The sequence below is a fragment of the Rhinopithecus roxellana genome, chromosome 18, assembly GCF_007565055.1.
Source record: "Rhinopithecus roxellana isolate Shanxi Qingling chromosome 18, ASM756505v1, whole genome shotgun sequence".
NCBI lineage: Eukaryota > Metazoa > Chordata > Mammalia > Primates > Cercopithecidae > Rhinopithecus > Rhinopithecus roxellana.
The window spans coordinates 6,176,673-6,197,444 of NC_044566.1; the positions used below are offsets into that span (position 1 = coordinate 6,176,673).

At 52.4% G+C, this 20,772-nt stretch overlaps 2 protein-coding genes across 4 annotated transcripts in view; both read right to left on the bottom strand.

Annotated features, from left to right (window-relative positions):
- LOC104671372 (treacle protein) overlaps positions 1-9,672 on the bottom strand; it is a 47,958-nt gene extending 38,286 nt beyond the window's left edge. For all 3 annotated transcript variants that reach the window (XM_030921850.1, XM_030921849.1, XM_030921848.1), the window contains exons 1-2: positions 9,381-9,672; positions 772-936 (exon numbers count right to left, since the gene is read on the bottom strand). In XM_030921850.1, coding sequence (XP_030777710.1) covers positions 772-936; positions 9,381-9,594 — 379 coding nt within the window. In that variant the 5' untranslated portion in view covers positions 9,595-9,672. The remainder of the gene's footprint in view (positions 1-771; positions 937-9,380) is intronic.
- A 2,625-nt stretch (positions 9,673-12,297) lies between these two features.
- DCUN1D2 (defective in cullin neddylation 1 domain containing 2) overlaps positions 12,298-20,772 on the bottom strand; it is a 39,878-nt gene continuing 31,403 nt past the window's right edge. Inside the window, exons 5-7 of the mRNA XM_010374837.2 lie at positions 19,411-19,493; positions 15,943-16,039; positions 12,298-14,741 (exon numbers count right to left, since the gene is read on the bottom strand). Coding sequence (XP_010373139.1) covers positions 14,662-14,741; positions 15,943-16,039; positions 19,411-19,493 — 260 coding nt within the window. The 3' untranslated portion in view covers positions 12,298-14,661. The remainder of the gene's footprint in view (positions 14,742-15,942; positions 16,040-19,410; positions 19,494-20,772) is intronic.

A 20,772-nucleotide genomic window follows, 5' to 3' on the forward strand; every position in this document is an offset into this window, starting at 1 on the left:
GAGCAGGTTCCTCTCGGGAATGGGGCTGCCAGAGCAGCTCACCTGGTCTTACCCTCTCTCCGTGGCTTTCTGGGGATACCTGCGTCTCTGCTACTCTGTCAGGAACACAGGTTGTCTCAGAAACCCCTCTAGCCTGTGGGCATTTCCTCTTCTGTCTACTAATGAGTCCAAGTTCTCCAGCTTGGAAGAGCCTTCTGGGGAGGGATTATACAAGAAGTGGGGCTCATCACTGCAGTACTGACGACACAGCAAGTCGGCTACCACCCACATTTCAAGGATAAGCATGGAGGACGCAGGGCCAGGACTAGAGGAGCAGAGGCTCTTTGGAGGCAGACACTGGGGCCACCCAAATACAGCTCCACCAGAAACACATCAAAGTGTTTTAGAGACCTTCACGCAGACCGCACAAGCCGTCATTGATGTGGTAACAGAAAAGACCAACTTAAAGGGAAAACAGTGGGAAATATCTCTTAAAGGAAACTGGCAGTGGGTGACAACAGCCCTATGGGGAGCCTGGTGCCACGTGATGGGTGCTCCTTAAACAGACGCCCGCGCTGGCCGGGCCGACCGGGAGGGGCCTGTGTTCCTTAGACAGATGCCAGCGCTGGCTGAGCTGACCAGGAGGGGCCCTCGCCCAACAAAGGGACTCTTGGCTGATCTGGCCCCACTGAAGCCACCTGGAGATGCTGGGGGCTAGTGGAAGACAGATGGTTAGGACCGCAGGGTCCCCAGCTGGGTAGCTTTAGGGGGCAAGGAGACGATTTCTCTGACCCTTTTCGTTGAACGGCGTGTGCCAGGCGAGGAGGTAGTTATTGGGTTTCAGCTGAGCGCAGCCTTCGACGGTAGCTGGGTCTGGCCGGCGTTCTGGAAGCTTCTCGACGATTTCCACATAGCACCTCACCATCTCCCGGTACAGATCATCCAGGCACCAGTAGTCTGGGGGAGAAAGAGGAGGGCAGACATTAGAGCCAGCTGTGGTGTGAGCTGTGGCCTCCCTCCTGCCGGGTCGGGCAGGCTCCCCACGGGCTCAACATCCAAGGCCACGGCCCCAGCGAGCTTCTGGCAGGGAAGAGGCAGACTGGTGTCTTCAGGGAGGTGGAGAAAGGTTTGGGGATCCATCCTGCACAGCCCTGGCTGCCGAGGGAAGTTGAACACATAGACAAACAATTCACTTGAGATTTCATTCTGATTTCAGGCCTTCTAGTTTGTTGTTACACTTGTTATTCTAGTCACACTAGAATATTCTAGTCATACTGGGAATCTGGAAAAGACCCACCAGGCTCATTTTCTTTCTTTCTTTTTTTTTTTGAGAAGGAGTCTCGCTCTATCGCCCAGGCTGGAGTGCAGTGGCCGGATCTCAGCTCACTGCAAGCTCCACCTCCCGGCTTCACGCCATTCTCCTGCTTCGGCCTCCCAAGTAGCTGGGACTACAGGTGCCCGCCACCTCGTCCGGCTAATTTTTTGTATTTTTAGTAGAGACGGGGTTTCACCGTGTTAGCCAGGATAGTCTCGATTTCCTGACCTCATGATCCGCCTGCCTCGGCCTCCCAGAGTGCTGGGATTACAGGGATGAGCCACTGCGCCCGGCCCCACCGTGCTCCTTTTCTAGTGGTTCTATCCATGTGGCCACAAACAGAACCGAAACCGGCCCACTCCATGGGCTTGTGACGCAGACGGTGGAGGCCGACGTGCCCGGCTCCAGCTCCTTCTTCTCTTGCCGGAAACCCGGGTACTGCAGGCACAGCTGTCGCCAAGCAGCATCCCCAGCCCCACAAGCTCCGGAAACAAGGGTGGGCTCGAGGCCCTGAAAGACCCTGGGGCACGAGGGCGAAGGAGCTGGACACAGCAGACACCCGCCCTATGCCCAGCCCCCGGGAGGCCCAGACATCCTCCCACAGCAAGGGCTGGTTCTTATTTGCCGTTTTCCTGATAAGGCTCAGTGAGGCTATGTGTCTTGCCCAAGGCCAGAGCGGGCAAATGTGTTTGCCGGCAAAGCCTGAGCACTTCTGTGATTAAGTAACCTGCAGTGTGTAGATGGAGTCCACACGCCTCTAAAACCAGAGCCCGGGCGCCCAGCCATGCCAGGACAGGCTGTGGGACCGGCGAGGGTGCTCCTCCCGACGGCCACTTTAACACCCAGCAGCTTGTTTTCATTCTGTACTAAAACTGCACTCTGGGCTTGCGGGTCGGCCCGGGATACGCCACTGCTCCCTTTTCCTTGGTGATGAATCCCCCACCTTTGGGGAGAGGAGGGGTGGGAATGAATGGGGAGAAGGAGGCAAAGACGGAGGCTTGGCCCACCCTCCATGGGGCAGAAATGGCACCTGGAAGCAAAAGACCTTCCCGCTGGTGGCTGGGGCCTTCCTCTGCCGCATCAGAGCCAGATGTCCTAGCACGGATGGGTTGGTGAGACTAGGAAGGGCACTTGGCAAAGTCACTCCCTCCTCGAGGACACGAAACCTCTACCGCTGCAAACCCCTGGAGAGAGCGTGCAGGTTCCCCCGCGGCTACAAATACCCCGGGAGAGAGCGTGCAGGGCCCCCGCAGCTGCAAACCCCCGGAGAGAGCGTGCAGGGCCCCCCGTGGCTGCAAACCCCCGGAGAGAGCGTGCAGGGCCCCCCGTGGCTGCAAACCCCCGGAGAGAGCACACAGGATCTTAAGGCTGCAAACCCTTGGAGAGAGTGCACAGGATCCTGAGGCTGCAAACTCCCAGAGAGAGCACTTGGGGCCCAGCGGCTGCAAACCCTACAGAGAGAGCATGCAGGACCCCGTGGCTGCAAACCTCCTCTCCTCTCACCACAGAGAGAGCGCGCAGGGCCCCGCGGCTGTGAACCCCCCAGAGAGCATTCAGGGCCCCGCAGCTGCAAGCCCCCCAGAGAAAGCACGCAGGGCCCCGTGGCTGTGACCCCCCAGAGAGAGAGGGCTTCCGTGGCTGCAAACCCCCAGAGAAGTGCTCAGGACAAGGACTCCATGTTGTGTCCTCCTACTACCAGTTCCCTGATCCAGCCCAGCAGAGGCCTCTGAAGAGTGAGGGGCAGTACTGGGAGGCATGGCCGGCTGGGCTGTGCATGGTGTTGTCCATATGCACAGTGTTGTCATATGGCACAGTGCTGTCTATACTCACAGCGCTGTCTACACTCACAGCATTGTCTATACTCACAGCGCTGTCTATACTCACAGCGTTGTCTACACTCACAGCATTGTCTATACTCACAGTGTTGTCTGCACGGCATCGTCTACACTCACAACGCTGTCTACACTCACGGCGCTGCCTACACTCACAGTGCTGTCTACACTCACAGCGTTGTCTACACTCACAGCATTGTCTATACTCACGGTGTTGTCTACATGGCATTGTCCACACTCACAGTGCTGTCTACACTCACGGCACTGTCTACACTCATGGCGTTGTCTACACTCACGGCATTGTCTACACTCACAGCATTGTCTATACTCACGGTGTTGTCTACATGGCATTATCTACACTCACAGCGCTGTCTACACTCATGGCGCTGTCTACACTCATGGTGTTGTCTACCCTCACGGCGCTGTCTACACTCACAGCGTGGTCTATACTCATGGTGTTGTCTACACAGCATTGTCTACAGTCACAGCGCTGTCTACACTCACAGCGCTGTCTACACTCAGCGCTGTCTACACTCACGGTGTTGTCTACACTCACGGTGCTGTCTACACCCACAGTGTTGTCTACTCTCATGGTATTGTCTACACTTACATTGTTGTTTACACTCACATTGTTGTCTACACTCACGGCACTGTCTACACTCACAGCGCTCTCTACACTCACGGCGTTGTCTACACTCATGGTATTGTCTACACTCACGGCGTTGTCTACACTCACAGCATTGTCTATACTCACAGTGTTGTCTACACGGCATTGTCTACACTCACAGCACTGTCTACACTCACGTGTTGCCTACGCTCAGCGTTGTCTACACTCACGGCGTTGTCTACACTCATGGTGTTGTCTACACTCATGGTTTTGTCTACACTCACAGCATTGTCTACACTCACAGCATTGTCTATACTCACAGTGTTGTCTACACGGCATTGTCTACACTCACAGCACTGTCTACACTCACGTGTTGCCTACGCTCAGCATTGTCTACACTCACGGCATTGTCTACACTCACGGTGTTGTCTACACTCATGGTTTTGTCTAGACTCACAGCATTGTCTACACTCACAGCATTGTCTATACTCACAGTGTTGTCTACACAGCATTGTCTACACTCACAGCACTGTCTACACTCACGTGTTGTCTACACTCAGCATTGTCTACACTCACGGCATTGTCTACACTCACGGTGTTGTCTACACTCGCAGCATTGTCTACACTCACAGCACTGTCTACACTCACAGCGTTGTTTACACTCATGGCGTTGTCTACACTCACGGCGCTGTCTACACTCACGGCGCTGTCTACACTCGCGCGTTGTCTACACTCAGCGTTGTCTACACTCACGGTGTTGTCTACACTCACATTGTTGTCTTATGTGCACAGTGTTATCCACATGCACAGTTGCCTACACGCCTGGTGTCTACATGCACAGTGTTGTATGTGCATGGTGTTGTCTACACACATGGTATTGTCTGTCCTGCATGTATGATGTTGTCATAAATGCATAGCATTGCACTGTGTAAACACAGGGTGTTTACATGCACAGTGTTGTCTACACGCAGTGTTGGGTGTGCATGGCATTACCTATACACATGGTGTTGTATGTATCGTGTTGTCTACACGCACCGTGTTGTGTACTGTGTCTATGTGCATGTTTTCTGTATACATGGTGTGTGTGTATGGTGTCTACACGCATGTTGTGTGCACAGATGGTATTGTGTGCATGCACAGTATTGTTTTACATCATGCCACGTTCATCACCCCAGTTCTGAGTCAGGGAGGACAGAGAATGTGGCAAGACCATGGTTTGGGAGACACGAGTCCTGCAGTCTCATGGGAGAGAGGTGAGGGCTGCATTCCTGCAGGAATTAAGGTCACCTTTGCCTGCACACGAAGCCCCTGGGTGGGGGTAGAGCTGCGTGGCTTTGTCCAGGCTGTGTCTAAACCCAGCGTGTGCCACTCACAGTCACCAGCACCGTCGTTCCACAAACAGCTTTTCTCAACTCAGTCCTGGGTTAACAAGCCTAACCCTTCCTGAGTCCCCTAAAAGGATTCGTTTTATTCTGGAATTAGGTACGAAATGTCTGTATTTAACTGAAATTTAGCCTTTTCAAAGCAAAAAGAAGTCCATAAAACAAAATGGCACAAAAAGCATTGTCTTTTCAGGTCAGAATTTAAGCTAGAAATGGATTTCAAAGCTGCTACCCTCGGGCTTCTCCGCAGGTGTCTTCCTTTGGGACACTCAACTCCTATCTCCCGTTTTCCCTGTCTGGTCTCCTGAAAGACAAATCAGTTTATAAAGCTGCCTGAGGGGCCGGGCACGGTGGCTCACACCTGTAATCCCAGCACTTTGGGAGGCCGGGATGGGCAGATTGTGAGGCCAGGAGTTCAAGACCAGCCTGGCTCTACTAAAAATACAACCAGTTGGGCCGGGCGCGGTGGCTCACGCCTGTAATCCCAGTACTTTGGGAGGCCGAGATGGGTGGATCATGAGGTCAGGAGATCGAGACCATCCTGGCTAACACGGTGAAACCTCGTCTCTACTAAAAAATACAAAAACCTAGCCGGGTGAGGTGGCGGGCGCCTATAGTCCCAGCTACTCGGGAGGCTGAGGCAGGAGAATGGCGTGAACCCGGGAGGCGGAGCTTGCAGTGAGCTGAGATCCGGCCACTGCACTCCAGCCTGGGTGACAGAGCGAGACTCCATCTCAAAAAAAAAAAAAAAAAAAAAAAAATACAAGTTAGCCCAGCTGCTTGGGAGGCTGAGGCAGAAGAATCCCTTGAACTAGGGAGGTGGAGGTTGCAGTGAGCCGAGGTGGTGCCACTGCACTCCAGCCGGGCAAAAGAATGAGACTCTGTCTCAAAAAAAAAAAAAAAAAAAAAAAAAAAATGCTGCCTGAGTCTCCCAACTAATATCTCAATAAAGAAAAGGCAAAATACTAACATTCAGTGAACTTGTAGCAAAATGTCGTGTTTCCAAATATTTTCAGTTATTACAGCCCCAGGAGAGGCTGAGAAGGCAGTGGCCCTGTGCCCTGGAGACCGTGGCCAGGTGACACCTCCCGCCGTCCTGCTGGGCCCTGAAGTTGGGGTTCAGTGAGCCTCACGGCGGAGATGTGTCAGATGAGCCTTTGGCCACCTTCCCACACTGGCCTAAGTGCTTCCTCCCACTTTGCTGGCCACTCCATTTAATCCTTTGCGACTGTGAGGCAGGAAGGCCCTGGCAGGGAAGCCACTTCCCGTTTTCCCAGGGAGTGGGGAGCGGCCAGCTGCATACCTGGGCGATGGCTGAGCTCTCTGTGCACACCTCCCCCTCAGGCCTGGCACACATACACCTGCTAATCGCCTGCCGAGTGACTCGGTGATAACACGCTCGTGACATGGCCTTTTCGCTCAGGGCCACGGATGCCGCCTCTCCTGTGTGTCTTGTAGAACGCTAGACACAGCTACTTCCTGGTTCAGAGTCTGCTCTCGTGCCCTGTTCAGAGGCACACCCAAAAGCAGGGAGCCACACAGGCTGCACCTGACCCTCAGACCTGTGCTCACTTGAGCAGCAGAGCCAGGGTTTGCCAGACCACAGAGCCCCGTGGCTCACGGGGCGAAGGACTTTTCAGCGCAGCTTACTTAAAGATGCCAAATGTAGTTCCATTTGTACAAGTCTGCCTGTCTTTGGAAAGCATGCTGAAGAGCCACTGCACACTGCAATTGTTATGATACCTGCAGGCCACCGTGACCTCAGCAGTCAGGGAGGGTGCTTACGAGCACGGGGACAGATTGTGTGGTTCCTGTCCAAGCTCCACCACTCACTGGGCTGTGTGGCACTGGGCAAACACCTGAACCTCTCTGTATGTCAGTTCCTTCTCCTGTAAGACTGTGATAAAATCAGCCTTCGCGGTGATGTGAGGAGCTCGTGTGGAGGATAACACACGTGAAGCAGCTGGAACAATGCCTGGTACATAAGTGCCGCAGAGTCAGCACTCACCATTGTCACCATTGTCGTTTTGTAGAGACGGAGTCTTGCTATGTTTCCTAGGCTGATCTAGAACTCCTGGGCTCAGGCAGTCTGCCCACCTTGGCCTCCCACAGTGCTGGGATTGCAGACGTGAGCCACTGTGCCCAGCCCTCACCATTGTTACCACAGCTCAAGGACCCCCTTCCATAGGCTACAATTTGTGATTTAAAGAACAAAGCTAAACTTAAGTGAAATTTCAACTTTGATTTTTAGTGAGTTGAAAAAAATCTGCTTGCTTTGGTTTCCAGAGGGGCAAGCGATTCCAGTGGTGATCTTGGATGCGTGTTTTCTCATGACACATAAACTAGACGCTGCAGCAGCACAGTGAACCCTCCCTTCCCATCCACAGCTGAGGACCATGAGAGCTTAGAGCAAACTTACTTCCTTCTTAATAATAGCGCCCCACGGTGGTTCATGTCTGTCAGCCCAGCACTTTGGGTGGCTGAGGTGGGTGGATCACTTGAGGTCATGAGTTTGAGACCAGCCTGGACAAGGTGAAACCCCGTCTCTACTAAAAATACAAAAATCAGCCAGCTGTGGTGGCGGGCGCCTGTAGCCCAGCTACTCAGGAGGCTGAGGCAGGAGAATTGCTTGAACCCGGGAGGTGGAGCTTGCAGTGAGCTGAGATCACGCCACTCACTCCAGCCTGGGCGATGGAGCAAGACTCCGTCTCAAAAAATAAACAAAAAACAGCACCCTGAACGTCCGTAACCCTTTTAATTTCGTGTCCTATTGGGCTGATCTCCATCGGTGCATTTTTGGAGTGTCCTATGCCGCTGCCCTCCCTGCGGGCCTGGCAAGACAAGACCCACAGCCATGGACACTGCCATTCACAAAACACCCACCAAGTGCCACCAGAGATGGGACATGCAGAGCTGGTGTGAGTGCACACATGGCATGAGATGCCCAGAGGAAGCCATGCTCAAGAGTAAGGACCAGCCATCTACGGGGAAAACAAGCAGGAGCCTCGTCCCACAGGTGTCTGTGTGTGGGGTGCGCCTGCTCTGGGCTGTGGGGACACAAGCGTGGGGCTGCTGGTCCTAAGGGCACACAAGAGGCCAACTGGAAAACCAGAAGCAGGAGCTCCCCGATGTCAAGGCTGTGAACACTCGGATGCCTCCCTGTCTCCAGCAAGCCGGGAGCCTTATCTTATCGCCGGCGCTTCAGCTTTCCCCTTATTTAGGGACCGGCCACAGGCTCGATGGCATTCCTCCGCCGTGAGCACAGAACTAAACTGGGCGCGTCCGTGGCGGATGAAAGGAATGGTGGAGTGAACGCGTGAGATTTCAGTGACTTAGCCGCAGCCCTCAGATTTTAATTCTGCCGTGATCAACAGACAGCACCCACGAGGTTTGGAAGAGCAAATGCCTCGTAGGAAAGCTGGACTGCATGTCTGTGCACCTGCTGTTTCCCTGAAATTCATGCAAAAGCTTGATCCTAAAATCAACTTGCTACTTAAAGGTATTTTAAGAAGCTTTGTCTCCAATCTCGTCCAATCGAGTTTACGTCATTTTCTTAGAACACATTTGTGTGCGGGCAACTCTCCAAGCCGGACCGTTTTGGGAGATGATGTTCTAACCTTCAGTCACTGGAATTTAGAACTAATCCCCAAACAGTATTAATGGGTCCACCTTTCAAACTGGCTTATTTTACATCCCTTTGTAATGAATTTGGAACAAGAAGACTTAATCTCTGCAGTGAGAGGTGAGCCCTCACCCTTCTCACACCGGCACGGCTGAATCACCCCGCTCACACCAGCACAGCTGAGAGAGGCTTAATTGGCTTTAACTCTATTAGAAACAGAAGGTGCTAGGCTTAGTTAACGCTTTACAAATACAAGTGAAAAGTCACGTTTAAAAATTGAATCTTAATCTGCCAAGTAATACTGTGACCCCCAGAGAAACCAGAGGAGAAACACGATCTGCCTCATATCAAATTTGAGGGTCACCGGTGTCTATTAAATTGCCACTTTTAGCAGCGGTATCATGTAACACCACCGACTGAAGGACCGCACTGCCTTCAAGGCTCTCAGGGGCTTACTGGGAGAACTTGAGCAGCCGCAGTGCTCCCTCAAGCCCGCACACCGCAGCGAGGCGGGCCCGGCCCTACCTGTGGCCACAGTGCTCCCTCCAGCCCACACACCCGAGTGTGGTGGGGCCCGGCCCTACCTATGGTCACAGTGCTCCCTCCAGCCCACACACCGGAGCGCAGCGGGGCCCGGCCCTACCTGTGGTGAGGGCCTCGGCGGTTGCCATGTGCATGATGGTATTGTCACTCACGGGCCATTCTCCTGGCGAGAGTACGAGGTGGTCCAGGCCCCCAGAACATTGCAGCTCCTCCTGAATCTTCATGCCCACAGTGCTGTTCTCCTTGCAGACATTTCTGTAGCCAAGAGCATCGCCGACGCTCCCCAGCAACATCGCAGCCTTAAATTTCTCCATCTCGGGAGGCAGCTCCTCTTACCCTACAGCTGCAGAGCGTCCTGGCCTTTGTCTCCTCCTCAGCCTGCCTTTTATAGTGGTCATTGTGTCGCTGTCAGGAGCGTCCTCTGACGGCCGGGCACTCCTTGTCTATCTCTGCAGGTGGCACCAATGAGAGGACCTTTCTGTCCCCCACGTGGGAGGTGTCAGCTTTCCTCCGCGTCTGGACAGGCACCAGCTCCTCAGCAAAGGAGTCTGCTGGCTTCTGCCAGCACCCGGAGCACCTTCAGAGCGTTGACAGAGTGGGGGATCCTCTCGCTGTCCCTGGAAGGAGTGTGCACTTCCCCGTGTGTGGTGCGGGGTGACACAGAAGCAAATGTGTGCAGGCGTGCCTGTCACTGCGGCCCGCTGCAGGGCGTGCCCTCACCCCTCAGGCAACAACCCATCTGCTGTCTACAGCTCTGCCTTTCCTGGACATTTCCTGGACATTTCAAACACAATGTGTGGCCTTCAGTGTCCGTCTTCCCTCACTCAACATAATGTTGAGATTAATCTGTGACATGCAGTTTTATCTTTTAGAAAACTTTTCGATTATGAAATGTTTTTGATAGAACACTTTGTAACGGGAACAAAGTCTGTCTAGCTCCTGTGTGAAAATGACGGTGTCTCCTCAGTATGCGGTGTTTAACGGCTCTCGAATAACCGGACTGCACTGTGAGGGGGAAAGTCGTCAGCAAAGCGCAGGCTTCGCTGGAACCTCCCATCCGGCCCTCAGTCAGCTCAGCGTCTTTTCAACATCCCTGCTAGCTCATGAAAAGAATATTAAAAATACGGAAGCAGGGAGTGAGGCAGAATGCATACAGCCAGGGCTCCTGGTTTGAAATAAATTAGGAAAACAGACCATTGCCCGACCCCACCCCTGGACAGGTCTCTGCAGAGGCCGGGTGCCCAGTGGGGCTGTCTCTCTCCCATCTCCCTCCTCGGGGCCTGGTTTCCATCAGACCCAGGGGAAGCAAAGGGAGTTACACCTGGACTGAAGAAATGCGTCTGATAAAAACGAAACTCGGCCAAGCGCAGTGGCTGAAGCCTGTAATCCCAGCACTTTGGGAGGCCGAGACGGGCGGATCACGAGGTCAGGAGATCGAAACCATCCTGGCTAACATGGTGAAACCCCGTCTCTACTAAAAAATACAAAAAAATCTAGCCGGGCGAGGTGGCGGTGCCTGTGGTCCCAGCTACTCGGGAGGCTGAGGCAGGAGAATGGCGGGAACCCAGGAGGCGGAGCTTGCAGTGAGCTGAGATCGCACCACTGCACTCCAGCCTGGGAGACAGAGCGAGACTCCGTCTCAAAACAAACAAAAACAAAACAAACAAACAAAAAAACCCACGAAACTTGTAGTATGTAGCAAGACACCAAGAAGCATTTAAGTCACCGTCTGACGTTATACTAGCACTTGTTAAACCGGAGGTTCTCGAGCAGTGAGCTCATCTCATCCTCCACTGTCTGCTGGTAGAGCCAGCCATTAACAAAATCATGCCAGCTAGCACGATCCTGAGATCCAGAAACAAACGGTCCTTCAAAACCAGCAGGCAGGCCTGGCCAGTGGCTCACGCCTGGAATCCCAGCACTTTGGGATGCCGAGGCAGGTGATCACCTGAGGTCAGAATTTTGAGACCCGCCTGACCAATATGATGAAACCCCATCTCTACTAAAAATACAAAAATTAGCCAGGCATAGTGGTGGGCACCTGTAATCCCAGCTACTCGGGAGGCTGAGGCAGGAGAATCTCTTGAACCCAGGAGGCGGAGGTTGCCGTGAGCCAAGATCATGCCACTGCACTCCAGCCTGGGCAACAAGAGCAAAACTCCGTCTCAAAAACAAAACAAAAAAACCCCAAACACAAAAAACAGCATGCACGCAGGTTCCCTACCCAAACAGGACAGACAGGAGGGCAGCCCTTCGTTCAAACTCCCACCCATTCTAGGCAGAGCTGCGCTGTGGGGCCAAAGCCTGTGTTGTTGAGCGGAGTGACACAGACCCCTCGCTGAGCGCTTCAGTCAATTCTCAGGCAGCGGAAACCTTTGCCAAGAGCACTGCCCGGCTCCCTCAGCAAACAGGACGGGATAAGGGTAGCTAATTAGTTTATCCAGTAAATATTTGCAGAGCCCCTACTTTGTACCTGAAACCGTGGACACAGTAACAAATATCAAAAGTTTACTCTTGGCCCCATGAAGCCTGAGGTCACAAATGGATATAAACTTAAAGCTAAAACAACACAATGACATGTACAATGTCACTGAGAGGAGCTGGCAATGTTGGTTCTGGAACGCCTGGCAGGTGCACCGCGAAGGGGCAGGTCGCACATGATCCTTAGACCCCGGTGCTTCGCCGTTTGCCTCCGGTAAGGGATGGTTTCCAGCAGTGCGTGCTGGCACACGTCCCCCCTCCCGCTCCCACACACCCCTGTAAATCCTATTGTGAGATCTCTTAATTCCTCACGAGCTACCACTTCAGGCACACAGCGCACCACTGAGAGGGAACGCAATGACAGAAGCTGCCTGAGGACCTGTTACCTGGCCAGGGCTGGTGGGCCACACAGAAGGGCAGGCTTGCCCGCTGGTTGCTAGCTGGGGGCTGTTCTGTCATCCCAGGACAAGGGCTCTGAGGCTGACACCTGTAGGCGGGCATCCCTGCAGCCGAAGAGAAATCGAAAGGAAACCACACCCGAGATAAAACAATTTAATGCTTCTGCTCTCAGCATTTCACAGCATGCAGGACTCAAATGTATACAACAGAAGAAAAAAACTCACAATTTCTGGAAAAGCCTTTGTCCAGTGATATTTTGATATCTATTGACAATCTCAGAACTTTAAATCTCAAAAACAAAAAAGTACTGCGGATCTCCGTAATTTATACAGAATTATCTGAATTCTATAAACTTTTCTGAACAGAACAATTACATGTCAAGAATCCATGAAGCCTCCAAGATGTGCTCACATTTTTGAGGTTTTTATTGAAGCCAGTTTTTATTGTATTAAACAAATGCTCTCTGAGAATCGAAGACTTCTAAAGGTAGACAGGCCCAGTTTCCCGTTAAGAGTTCTGGAAGCAGAGCCTGGGGAAGGTCTGTGACTTGCCCATCACTGGACCACCAGAAGCCAGCGGGGGCCAGGCGGGGTCTCCAGGCTGCAGGTCCCTTCCAGTCCTGTCCCTGCTGCCCTCTGTGACCATCTCTGCTGAGAAGCATCGACAGTTCGTCCTGCAGCCGCCAAGCTCACGAACCTCAGCCACCAGATGTTCCTGAAGCACAGGGCGAGTCCTGTTCTCAGAAGCCAACCCAGCTGTGCGTCTGGGCTCTGCTCTCTCACACCGCAGCTAGATCATCTGCAGCGACTCTCCTCTCTCCTGGGAAGCATCTCCAGCTGGTCCACGTCCTGCACGGTGCTGCAGGGGGGCAGCAAGGCACGCTTGTGACATGAGGGTCTCGGCACACGTGAGGTAGGGTCAGCAGTGAGGTCCACAACTCGACACACGCCCTCCACACCTGGGCGGCACTCGTGGGTACCCCTCAACCAGGCGGCCACGAGAAACAGATGAAAACAGGGCACACAGACAGACTTCAGCTCACCAATCAGATGAAAACACGGCACACAGACAGACTTCAGCTCACCAATCAGATGAAAACACGGCACACAGACAGACTTCAGCTCACCAATCAGATGAAAACACGGCACACAGACAGACTTCAGCTCACCAATCAGATGAAAACACGGCACACAGACAGACTTCAGCTCACCAATCAGATGAAGGTTTTGGGGTTGGGTTTTTTCGGACAACGATGCACATTTTAGCTTCCGAATGTGCACAGGGGCACAAAGGTTCGGACGCTGGTACCATGGGCACCACAGGAGGGTGGAAAAAACCAACTCATTCGATTTTATTGTATTGATTTATTTTTTAATTTATTGAGACAGAATCTCACTGTCGTCCAGGATGGAGTGCAGTGGTGCAATCTCGAATCACCGTAACCTCCGTCTCCTGGGTTCAAGCGATTCTCCTGCCTCAGCCTCCCGAGTAGCTCAGATTACAGGCATGTGCCACTATGCCCGGCTAATTTTTGTATTTTTAGTAGAGATGGGGTTTCACCACGTTGGCCAGGCTAGTCTCGAACTCCTGACCTCAGGCAATCCACCTGCCCCAGCCTCCCAAAGTGCTGGGATTACAGGCGTGAGCCACCGTGCCTGGCCTCGATTTTAAAATCTACAATTCATCACTCATGAAAGAAATGTTTTTCATGGAAAAATGTCTTTTAAAATGTAACTAAAATATATTTTTTAAAAACACACTTTATGAAGTTTCTCAGGTCAAATAACATTTAAGAGGGGTCCACTGATTATAAACGGTGTGAGATAAACTCTGCTGGAATTGTGCCATGTGTGCTGTTGCTGTGCAAAGCTACATGGCGACTGAGAACCATAAAATGATTTTCAGATGTATGTCTAGAGAAAATGGAAACAAAAACAGAGCTGGTAAATTCAGATATTCGATAATTCAAAAAATATAAATCTTGAATTCCTGGCACCAATTTTAAAAAACATTAGACTCTATGACAAGATCATCTCCTTTAGGGCACATTCTTAACAGCTTTGACTTATATAAAAATGCAGCATCCTGCAGAGGACACATGCCGTGCTTCCAGTGCGACTGCAACATCATTCGGCGGCGTTCGGCCGGCCGCTGGTTCGCCTGATGGCGCAAGCAAAGCAGCATGCTCTGCGGTCCCACAGGCGGCGCCACGGCTCTACCTTAGTGTTCTGTAAATACTAAAAAATCATGCAGAAATCTCCTAAGGCAACAGCTATGATGACAAATCTCCAAACATCCCAAAGCAGCCATGTCCTGGGGAACTTCCTGCGGTGTCCACAAAGCAGCTGCTGCTGTCCTCCAGCAGAATGGGATGGCTCCTCTGGTTCCATGGCTGGTCAAGAATGACTTCTGGAATCAGTGACAATGCACCCAGGAACTGACCGAAATCTCCTTGCAGGATACAAATCATTTCATAATCTTACTCCTGCTTAACTTGCTGCCTAGAAAAGGCTGTGTTTTCCACCCGTCACTACTGGCCGTGCATATTCTACAAAATCATCTATAAGAACAGGCCAAGCTCCTAAAGGAAAGCAAGCAAACAGAAAGCCCGTTAGAGCACCGTTTTTATCTTCAAAGCATTGTGTCACTTATCAATCCAACATTTACATTTCAAGAACCCAAATGATTTGAGGTCCGTATCATTTGTGTTTCACAGAATGAACCAGCCCAAGTTACCCAGTTCTTTTGCCCTAGCACAGCCAGGTCGGGAGCCCTGGTGTGTGCGTGCTAGTATGTCTAGGGGGCTGTGGGCTCACAGTGGCCCTGCTTGCTCCATGAGTGCCCCAGGCAGTCACACCAGCTGCTCAGGAAGGGAGCTAAATGGACCCACTCGGAGCAGGAGGCACATTCCTCAGGTCATTGGCATTCTTGCCAGCAGGGAGTGCTGCCTCCTGCGGCTCTTCCCCAGTGGGACCACCCCATCGTGCCCTTCCCTTCCCCACCCCGGCAGCCCCGAGGGCCCTCTGAGCTCCTGCACTGCTGCCTCAATCCTGGAAGCTGTGCTTCTGTCAATGAAATTCAATGATCCCTTCTTTCACTTGACAAGCATTTACTGGGTGCCTCTGATCTAGGGACAGTGCAAAGTGTGCAGGACACAGAGAAACAGAAGCTAAAACAGGCAGACAGCCACGTAAACCACCCGTTAAAGGCACGGCGCCAGTGCCCAGAACAGATCACTGTCTGCCGAGGGGGCAGGGAGGAAGCAAAGTGGGTGGGAGTCTAGAGGGGAGGCCTTCCACCCAGAGACCATCCCTCCCGAAGGTGGCAGCGTGCCCAGCACACAGCAGGCTCCAAAGGTCCTCCAATGCAGCGTCCTAAACATAGGGGGAGACAAATACGTAGAGATATATTTATGTAAGAAGACAGGAGCTGGAATCTCTGAGGAAGCCTAAAGAGCGCAGTGTGGAACTGACCTAAGGCATCATGTGTGACTGAGAATCTGGGAGTGGTGGTTTCCGAACACCTAACTCCATGGCTCCACCATGGGAGTCTCTGCACATCCAATTTTGAAATGCTTTGGCTTAGAGGGCTGTCTTCTTGATTTACACTAAATATAAAGCCGTATTTTTCTTTTGTATGATTTACAGAAAATAAGGAAGGGGGTAGGTAGTATTATCACCACCGCCATCTCAGTGACGGGGTCACCACTTTAGAGGCAGGAAAAGTTAACATTCTCAGGTGTAAGCATTTCGGTCAATCATCTGAAGCACAACTTCTGGTACCTTCTTCATCGTAGTTAGACATATCATCTGCAATCATGTTTCCAAAGTCCAGCAGGAGGTTCCAGGTGTCCCTTGGAATTGATCTTTTGTGATGTTCCTAATATATAAGGAGAAAAAAAAAAACCCACCAGATTTAAAATACAGAGCTTAACTCTCATACATTCTAGTGGCCTAGCGATCTTTAATTAATGATCTTCATTAATTTGATTAGGAACAAGTACAATAACATTGTTAAAAGTAATAGTGTTCTGCATAAATGTTAAGTGCTACAACAATGCCAGTGTCCAAATATAGAAAGTGACTTATTTAACAAGAAAACATTTTAAATATTACAATTATAAACTCCTGTTTTGTCACACAGAAGGGCAGCATTTTAATCTCGTTACCTGCCCATCAGCTGCATGTATATATATATATTCATGAACAGCTCATAAGCTTGTCTTACATTTTAAAACATTAACTGCTATCGAATTACATGTAGTTTTCTGCAACGTGTTTTTTCCCCACTCAGCACAACGTTTGAAGCGTATGCGGGCTGACTTGTTTGCATTTGTTTGCGTGGCTCCAAAGCTGTGCTCCATCGCACCAATATTCTGACTTTTTAGTCCGTTCTCCTTTGGATGGTCACTGGCTTTTCCAGTGTTCTGCTGTTACGACGACACTGTGAGCGCCTTCATCCCCATTTCCACACACAAGAGCGTGAGGTTCTCTGGGAAACATCTAGGACTTAGGTTTGACCCAGGCAAGGCGTAAGGGGGCTGTGGGCACAGCATTACTGACCTCTGGATATTTTGAGAGAAGTAATATTGGCACATGATGTGATGAAACACACAGCTGCAAAGGCGCCTCCCCATGGCAAACCCGCAGGACTGAGTGACACCACCTTCCACAGACAGCTCCGCCCCCGCCTGCCATGCTCTCCGGGTGCCACCCACAGAACTGAGTGACACCACCTTCCACAGACAGCTCCACTCCCCGCCTGCCATGCTCTCCGGGTGCCACCCGCAGAACTGAACGACACCACCTTCCACAGACAGCTCCGCCCCCGCCTGCCACGCTCTCCGGGTGCCACCTGCGGTACAGCTCCGCCCCTGCCCGCCATGCTCTCCGGGTGCCACCCGCAGTACTGAGTGACACCACCTTCCACAGACAGCTCCGCCCCTGCCTGCCATGCTCTCCGGGTGCCACCCGCAGTACTGAGTGACACCACCTTCCACAGACAGCTCCGCCCCCGCCTGCCACGCTCTCCGGGTGCCACCTGCGGTACAGCTCCGCCCCTGCCCGCCATGCTCTCCGGGTGCCACCCGCAGTACTGAGTGACACCACCTTCCACAGACAGCTCCGCCCCTGCCTGCCATGCTCTCCGGGTGCCACCCGCAGTACTGAGTGACACCACCTTCCACAGACAGCTCCGCCCCCGCCTGCCATGCTCTCCGGGTGCCACCCGCAGTACTGAGTGACACCACCTTCCACAGACAGCTCCGTCCCCACCCGCCACGCTCTCCGGGTGCCACCCGCAGTACTGAGTGACACCACCTTCCACAGACAGCTCCGCCCCCGCCTGCCATGCTCTCCGGGTGCCACCCGCAGTACTGAGTGACACCACCTTCCACAGACAGCTCCGCCCCCTGCCTGCCATGCTCTCCGGGTGCCACCCGCAGTACTGAACGACATCACCTTCCACAGACAGCTCCACTCCCCGCCTGCCATGCTCTCTGGGCACCACCCGCAGGACTCAGTGACATCACCTTTCACAGACAGCTCCACCCCCCGCCTGCCATGCTCTCTGGGTGCCACCCGCAGTACTGAGTGACATCACCTTCCACAGACAGCTCCGCCCCCTGCCGGCCATGCTCTCCGGGTGCCACCCGCAGTACTGAGTGACACCACCTTCCACAGACAGCTCCGCCCCCTGCCTACCACGCTCTCCGGGTGCCACCCGCAGTACTGAGTGACATCACCTTCCACAGACAGCTCCGCCCCCTGCCTGCCACGCTCTCTGGGTGCCACCTGCGGTACTGAGTGACACCACCTTCCACAGACAGCTCCGTCCCCACCTGCCATGCTCTCTGGGTGCCACCTGTGGTACTGAGTGACACCACTTTCCACAGACAGCTTCGCCCCCTGCCTGCCATGCTCTCCGGGTGCCACCCGCAGTACTCAGTGACATCACCTTCCAGAGACAGCTCCACCCCCCGCCTGCCACGCTCTCCGGGTGCCACCCGCAGGACTCAGTGACATCACCTTTCACAGACAGCTCCACCCCCTGCCTGCCATGCTCTCCGGGTGCCACCCGCAGTACTGAGTGACACCACCTTCCACAGACAGCTCCGTCCCCACCCGCCATGCTCTCTGGGTGCCACCTGTGGTACTGAGTGACACCACCTTCCACAGACAGCTCCACTCCCCGCCTGCCATGCTCTCTGGGTGCCACCCGCAGGACTCAGTGACATCACCTTTCACAGACAGCTCCACCCCCCGCCTGCCACGCTCTCCGGGTGCCACCCGCAGGACTCAGTGACACCACCTTCCACAGACAGCTCCACCCCCCGCCTGCCATGCTCTCTGGGTGCCACCCGCAGGACTCAGTGACATCACCTTCTACAGACAGCTCCACCCCCCGCCTGCCACGCTCTCTGGATGCCGTTCCCAGATGAGGAAGCAGAGGCATGTGGAAGTGACTTGCCCAAGCCACAAGACTTGTAAGTGGCAAAGTCTGTGTCACCCGGTGTCAGGTGAACGGAGGCGGTGCGGGTCCTGGCCTGGCTGTGTGTTGGCATTGGAAGACCACTTCTTTCACTTTCATGGACAGAATGGCAAGAGGTCTGGGCATCTCTGCCATCACCAGGCTTGTGACCACTCACTTTCAACAACCCACAGCTGCATCTGCTGCCAGCAAGACGAGCTGGCACGACACAGCCCTGTCCCATGCCAGGAAAGTGTCTCTCCAGAGGACCCACGAAGGCCTCCTTTCCTTCTGAGCACGGTAAGACACACTTAGAAATGGCCTCAGGCCACAGACACACACAGTGGCTGGCACCGCCAGATACACTCCAAAGTTCTGGAACCCAAACCAATGTAGAGAAGTGTGGCACTGGCACTGTGTTGAGGATTCGGAGTTCCCAGTGGAAAGAGAATTACTGTCTAGGTCCTCAGAGGAGACAACACGGGGGCTGCTGGGCTGGGGTCGCAGAGTCTCCAGGAACCCCAGCCTGAGAGGAGCTTCCGTGACTGCCAAGGAGCCACATTCTGAGTTGGCCCCGGATCAGCCCCATCCCAGCCCTGTGGTCTCCTGCAAGGTGACAGAGCCAAGTGGCAACTTGTCTGGACCTGTGGATCTCTGTGTGGGACGTTCATCTGCTGAAAACCTCCATGTGTGAGGCCTGAGGTGGATGATTACATGCAGCCTCACACCTACCGACCTCCCTCCACAGGGAGCACAAGAGCGAGATGCAGGAAGACACTTACCAGTAAGAACGTGTTCCAGAGATCTAAAAACTTAAACCTTCCAGATAACACTAACTTCCAATACGCAACAGCCATTTCTAAGTCTGGCAAAAAGAGAGAAAGAGCAGTTAGTAAATCTCACTCTCTTTTTCTACCGCACAAAAAACAACCACTTCTTAGCACATCAATATTTACTTCATCAATAAAATGTCCAATCTTACCCAAGAGTCATGAGGCTTAATCTCTACGGAAGCGCTCCAGAGAACTGTATGTAGTCTAATTTTATAAATCTGGGGAAACGTCTTTAAAAAGGTTTTGTATATTAAGTTATTTGGATATGCACACAATTCCCCCCTAATTAATCAGTTTTGGAGACTTGCATTTCCATACATAGTGGGTGTTCTTTAAACATGACCTGATCTGGATGCTATTAATTCATATCATTTGTTTTTAAAAATAGACCACTGGCCTGAGTGTCAAACTGCAAACCAAAGGACCAGTTTAGAAAGGAAGGGACACATTGTTCTCCAAATAGACCTGCCTTATTACTATATGAACTAGACAGAATCTGTTTCACAAGTAATTACAGAGGCCTTCTGAGGCTCTGATTTGTTCCTAAAGCATCAAGTTAAATTGGCACCTAGCAGGGAAAGCGTTCTCACTGATACAAGACATCTACACACTGACACTGTGTATCAATCCAACGGGACATCTACACTGTGTATCAATCCAACAGGACATCTAAACATTTACACTGTGCATCAATCAAACAGGACATCTGCACATCGACACTGCATATCAATCAAACAGGACATCTACACTGTGCATCAATCAAACAGGACATCTGCACATCGACACTGTGTATCAATCAAACAGGACATCTACACTGTGCATCAATCAAACAGGACATCTGCACATCGACACTGCGTATCAATCCAACAGGACATCTACACTGTGCATCAATCAAACAGGACATCTGCACGTCGACACTGCATATCAATCAAACAGGACATCTACACTGTGCATCAATCAAACAGGACATCTGCACATTGACACTGCGTATCAATCCAACAGGACATCTACACTGTGCATCAATCAAACAGGACATCTAAACATTTACACTGTGCATCAATCAAACAGGACATCTAAACATTTACACTGTGCATCAATCAAACAGGACATCTGCACATCGACACTGCGTATCAATCCAACAGGACATCTACACTGTGTATCAATCCAACAGGACATCTAAACATTTACACTGTGCATCAATCAAACAGGACATCTAAACATTTACACTGTGCATCAATCAAACAGGACATCTGCACATCGACACTGCGTATCAATCCAACAGGACATCTACACTGTGTATCAATCCAACAG